A 6,007-nucleotide genomic window follows, 5' to 3' on the forward strand; every position below is an offset into this window, starting at 1 on the left:
AGGAAATATACTGCATTGACCTTTTCAAATTATGATAAAAAAGAATTCATTTTAGAAGTTACCAGAGTAAAAGTAGATCATATGTGGATAAGAATTTAATCATAACGCACTAGGAAAGAAATTACTGAGGTGTTGTGATGAGAGATGAACTTTGGTGCGCAGCTATAGGATTCTACTACTCATTGACGCATATTATAGTAAAACAAAATATCCTTTCCTGGTCTATTTGAATTATAAATACTATTCAAACATGTGATTAGGCATAAATATTGCCGTTTAATAACGATGTTTTACTTACTTGATTAAACTGAAAATGCTAATAAATTCCATCTGCTCTTTCTTTTTTCAAATTTTAAAACGAACCCATTTTTGTGTATGTGCAATTTGACTACTTCAAAATATAACAAACTTAAACAAATTGAGTTTAAAAAAAAAATTGCAAAAATATATAAGGTGAGTCAATCATAATACAAGCGGGTGGCAATTCATTTCTAGAATATTATCAATACAAACATTCAAGAAACTTGTGCATAAACATAAAAGGAATAAGTTCAAACCTGGTTCCTTTCGTATAACATGTGGTTTTTAGTAAAATATTTGTATGTGTCATGTCCTCTAGCAAGCATTGTTTGGTCTATGGGGCCAATGATGCCAATTACTCGAGCAAGCAAAGTAGCGGGAGAATCATTCTGAAATAATACCTGAAAACACAGAAATGAAATATAGCATGCGAGATGATCCAGAACATAAGTTTACTTGGGGACATTTACATACATACCAACCCAATTCCTATGTATTTACATACCTAACACCAAAACCTTGCTTTTTTACACTAATGCCGCTCAAAACTTGCCTACTAAATAAAAAATACCATTTAAAACTTCAAAAAGTGAACACCTTTTCATGCATAGGTAAGAAAGTATGGATGAAAAAAATTAAATTTTAGGTATTAGATAAGTAAACATGAAGAAATTGAGTGGTAACTATGTAAATCTCCTATTTAAAACGAAAGATAAATTGTGGCATGAAAGGTGCTAAATAACAGTTCAATATCATTAATCAGGGAGGCATAACAATCCACTTTATGAAAATGATCATTTCAATGAGGATAATCCATTAGATTAAGAGCTTCTTCCTCGTCAAAATCCTCTTTATGAAGAGAAAAAAAATGAAGCCAGTTAAGTTTATTGCACGCCTGATGATAATACGATAGAAATAGCAAGAAAAGCCCAACAACACCATCTAAATGCCTTTTCTGGATTGGTTGTCAGAGATTAGGGACTTTTATCAAGCACCGCATGGATGAAAAGTTCATCAATGAGCTCAATTTCAGGTTTTAAAATTGGTGAATAATAGTAAGCTCTAAAAAACCCCATCCAACTATAATGAAATATTTGACTTCGCACATGGTTTGGTTTTTTAAAGGTAAAATAAATTTTTAGATAAGAAACAGCCCATATAATTTTTTCATCTAACGAGAACTTAATTGTCTAGTTCAAGATTTCCTACAAGTGTAGCCCTATTGCTAAAATATTGGCTCTACAATGCTTGGCTTTTAATAGTATTAAATTGGTCTGGAAAAGAAAACACATAACTGTTAGCTTAGAGGAAGAGTGGGAGAATGATGACAATCTTTTGAGATTTAAATCGATTTTTATTTCAAATCAAAATAAGCCAGCCAAGCCATGTGCAGATCATACTTGAAAGTAGTTGAGATTGGATCAAATCAAGCTAATTGAAGATCAGATCAAAATGCATGTTAATTTATGTTTAAACACACAACCGATACAAATCTAGTTTATAGAATATCAAAAGATTATTCGCAATTTGCAACTTGGCTAAGCACTTCATTATAAGAAGCTACAATCAAACTGAAAATTTTGTACTCTTCGTCAGCCTTAAAATATTCTTGGGTTTTAAGATCTACTCAAAGTATTAAAAGCATATCAAAATAAACATCAAGTTCATTATCAATTAGCATCAACTGAAACAATTTATGATGTCATAATAATCATAGAAAATCATTTTGTATCATAAGCATATGAAAGGTTTTATTTCTTCCACTTCACCCTTAATAATTGATGTGTATCAAATGTGCAAGTTATTTCTATGTTAGTTTTATCTTTATTTGGTCATTTTTACAATTTCCGTGAATATTTTAGTATTTTATGTATATAGGTGATTAGGTAACTTGGGGGGCAAGGGAGCTAAAATAGAGTGCCTGAGTGTTGAGCTAACACCCCAATGCTAGTCCTGAGAGCCTCAAGCCATAACCACAGGTGCCTTGGCACTAGTACTAGGTGCTTGGGTAATTGAAATAGCCTAAATTTACTGAAAGAGTGGAAACCGTGCGCTCCAGGTCAATGCCTACAAGCCCACACACGGAAAGAAAGTTGTGCACAATATTGAGTCAATTCGGGCTGCTTAAGCGATTAAGTACTGTGATTTTGGACATAACGAAAAAAAAGAGACATAGAGACGAGATATAAGATAGAGGGCAGTGAGTGACGAAGTGAGGTGAGCGGAGAAACACTACAAGCGTGAGTGACAAATATTATGTGTGCGTTTTTCTTTTCTTCCCATCAGTGTAAAAGTTTGCAAGTGTTGAGTTGTAAACGGAAGGAATACCGTGGAGAAAAGGGTGAAATACTCTGGTTTAGTTGTTCCTGCTTATGTATAAACTTTGCTTTTTTTTTCAATGAAAGTTATTTTGTTTTCAATTACCATGTCTCGTCACTAAATTACTTTCTCCCTTGAATTGTAATCTAGGAAATTTAGGCAATCCATGATTTTATAAATTGTACTATTTTCAAGTACTTGTTGATATGTTAATCTTTTGTGCGTAATTTACTTCTGAATGGTCACTTAAAATGTTAAAATGGATTGTGATCTAATACTACGAAAGTAGGCTTAACATACACTATTTTGGGAGAATATGAATATTCCTTCTAAATAGAGCAATTACATAGAGAAATATAGAAATATGGGGGATTTTTGCATGGTTTAGAGAACTAAATTGTGATATGAAACCACTTCTCATGCTTTGAAAGAGATAAAGGAGCCTCGTTCTTCCTGATTGTCAACTATAGTAGATTCAATTGGATGAGCCAAGATTTCTTAGATTCAATTAAAGGAAGAATTTTGTCACCTGTTAAAAAACCTCTCTAATTTAATTTAGTTTTTTTAAAAAAATTAGGATTAGAAACTTTAAAACTATCATAAAAAACTTCTACCTTTCAAACTAAACATAGAATTCGTAGACTAAATACTCAACCTGATTTGAAAGTTAACTCATTTCTTGTGGGATTGATGCACAGACTCAAATCTGTATAATACTGGAGTCACAACAATCATTTTAAAACAAAACATATTTGAGACTCTTGCTTTGGCAAAAGAATTTGATCTTCTTAAAATTATGTTGTGTCATTAAAGATAGAAGGATCTTTAAAAAACAAAAAATAGCATGACGAGAGTAGAGTAAAATATGGGAGATTGTGTGACTGAATTTTGTTCTTATATTTTGTGCAAAATAAGATGTGAAGCTATAAGGAAATAACTAACAATGAATAATATAAATCAATATAAATCTGAAAATTAATCTTTAATTCAAAAATAAAGAATTAATTTCACAGCTAAATAAAATGCTAAAGTCCACAGCTTGCTAGATTGTTGTAGATGAAACATAGATGTTCATAGATTGATAGAATGCTTGATAGAAAGCCAATGTACACAATTTATTAGGTTGTAGTACATGAAAATATGCTCCCCACAGATTCCTAATTATTTCAATACTGCCTGTAAAGCTGAATGTGATAAATGGATCATACCTAACTTGTTAGCTATTTTATCAAAACTCGGTCCGAATAAATTCTAGTGAGGATATCTGCAATTTGAGAGTTTGATGGAATATGATAATGATGGCTGGCCCAAGTTCATTTTTTATTAGTAAAATGTTTGTCAACCACAATTTATTTGCTCATATTGTTGTGGATAACTTTTTTTGAATATATGGCGACCAAATTATCTTAGTATATTTTCAGAGATTTTTCCACTTAATAACTTAATTATTTTAAAAATCTTATTAACTGCATTGTTTAGGAAAAAAACAACTGCACCACCCTAAAGTTAACTTCATCACCACTTCTTGAGACAGACAAATTTTTGCTCGCTCCTACATTTAACTACTGTCCATTAAGATAAGTACAATAAAAAGAAGTGGATCTTTGGTCCAATGTATCTCCAATTCAATCAGCATATATGAAAATTTGAGTTCCCATATTAGATGAATTTTATTTAGCAAGCATTTTCCTTGTGTAATTTTGAGTTATCTTAGAATGTGAATGATGGATTCTCTATTGACTTTAGTAGAGTTGTTAATGTGTTGACTTGTGACAGTAATAGGGAACTCAATATTAGGAGAGAGAGAAATAGATGAGTTTGCCGATAAGACATTGATAGTTGCCTTTATCAATGCGTATGCAATTAATAGTGATCCTAATTTTCTTTGTAAGGTCTAATGGTTTTTTTTATTATTAGGTTTGCATCTTAACATTCATGTTTCTTAAAGTAGATTGAAAAATATAGTTCACTTGCTTTGACCGTGACACTCACATACTAAGAAAGTAATTAAATTTTACAAATCTTTCACCTCTAAATCTATGGCCAAAAACTATTTTAATATGGATAGCTCATCCTCAAAGTAACTTAAAAATAAATATTATCTACATGTGAAATAAGAAACACCTTTGTCTCCTCTAAGTGAGCATATCATAAAGACAATATGGTCAGTTTAACATTGAGTTTATACTTTTCGCTATATTTGGAGAATATATAAAATCAAACACAAGAAGATTGTTTGAGGCCATAATTTATAGAGCTTTTCTAAGATAGCGTACATTCTTTATGTTTCTATGTGGGATCTCATTCTATACATCCTCCTCAAGATCCTCATAAAGAGAAGTACTCTTAATGTCAAGTTGATGTAGAGGCCAATCCACATTTATAATGAAATAAAAAAACTAAAATTATGTTGAGTTTTGCAATATGAAAGAATTTATTGGTAGTCAACATCGTATTATTGGGTGTACCATTTTGTAAAATGTCATGTTTTAAATTTATCCACGCTCTCATGATCTCATCTACTTTATATTTGATTCTAAAAATGTATTTACATCCAATTAATTAATTTTTTGGTGAGAGTTTAAAAATTTCCCGTGTAACATTTTTTTCAAAGACTAGAATACTTCCATTATAGCTTTCTTCTACTCAGAGGTTTTAAGAACTTCATACAAACTCTTTGAAATTTTTATTATCAAGTAGTGGCAAGAGAGTAAGATCTCAGTAAAGACTCTTATAAGCTAAGAAATCATAATTCGGGTGTAAATGACACGACTTCATCTCTTTCCATATGGCAATCAGATGATGAGGGAAATTATTACAACAAATTTATATGTTATTAGAGATTTAAATCATTATCTACGAACTTATTATAACCAATTTATATTGCCTTGGTCCATAACAAAATTCAAGTTCTTGGGTGTGCTAGAAATATATTTAATGATCCCCTTTTAAAATTTACTTTTCCCTCCTAATATAGACATGAAACTCACTATCCATAAGTTCAGCGAATTGACAAGGTGATGGGAAATTGTGATTCCAGTGAAGCAAGGGGAGATTGAATGAGGTGTACTGATATATATTAATTATCCATAGATTGATGAGAGACAACATTCAATGATCAAAAAAGTTCCAAACTTCAAATACATGCTCTTAATTTTCCTACCCTTGAATTTTAAGTTAGAATAATGAGTTTGGTGTCAAAGAAAAATAACGTCCATAGAATTAAAAAAAAAATTAGTGCCCGTGAATAAAATTTATCTTAACTTTGAGTTGGAGAGTGTCCAATAAAGATACCAATGATATATTTAATATATGAGTTGCTACAGTGTTGAGCAGAGGCAGGCCTCGGTTGGGTCCATGAATTTTAGCGCCGCAAACCCCCCCCCCC

The 6,007-nt window shown here is 31.3% G+C and overlaps 1 protein-coding gene across 1 annotated transcript in view; it reads right to left on the reverse strand.

Moving 5' to 3' along the window:
• Positions 1 to 536: 536 nt before the first annotated feature.
• The window catches only part of LOC110022183, a 17,523-nt gene continuing 12,052 nt past the window's right edge, over positions 537 to 6,007 (reverse strand). The window contains 1 exon segment of the mRNA XM_020721005.1: positions 537 to 701. Within this exon segment, the coding sequence (XP_020576664.1) occupies positions 552 to 701 (150 nt within the window). The 3' untranslated portion in view covers positions 537 to 551.

The sequence above is a fragment of the Phalaenopsis equestris genome, unplaced genomic scaffold, assembly GCF_001263595.1.
Source record: "Phalaenopsis equestris unplaced genomic scaffold, ASM126359v1 Scaffold000174, whole genome shotgun sequence".
In the NCBI taxonomy this organism is placed as follows: Eukaryota; Viridiplantae; Streptophyta; class Magnoliopsida; order Asparagales; family Orchidaceae; genus Phalaenopsis; species Phalaenopsis equestris.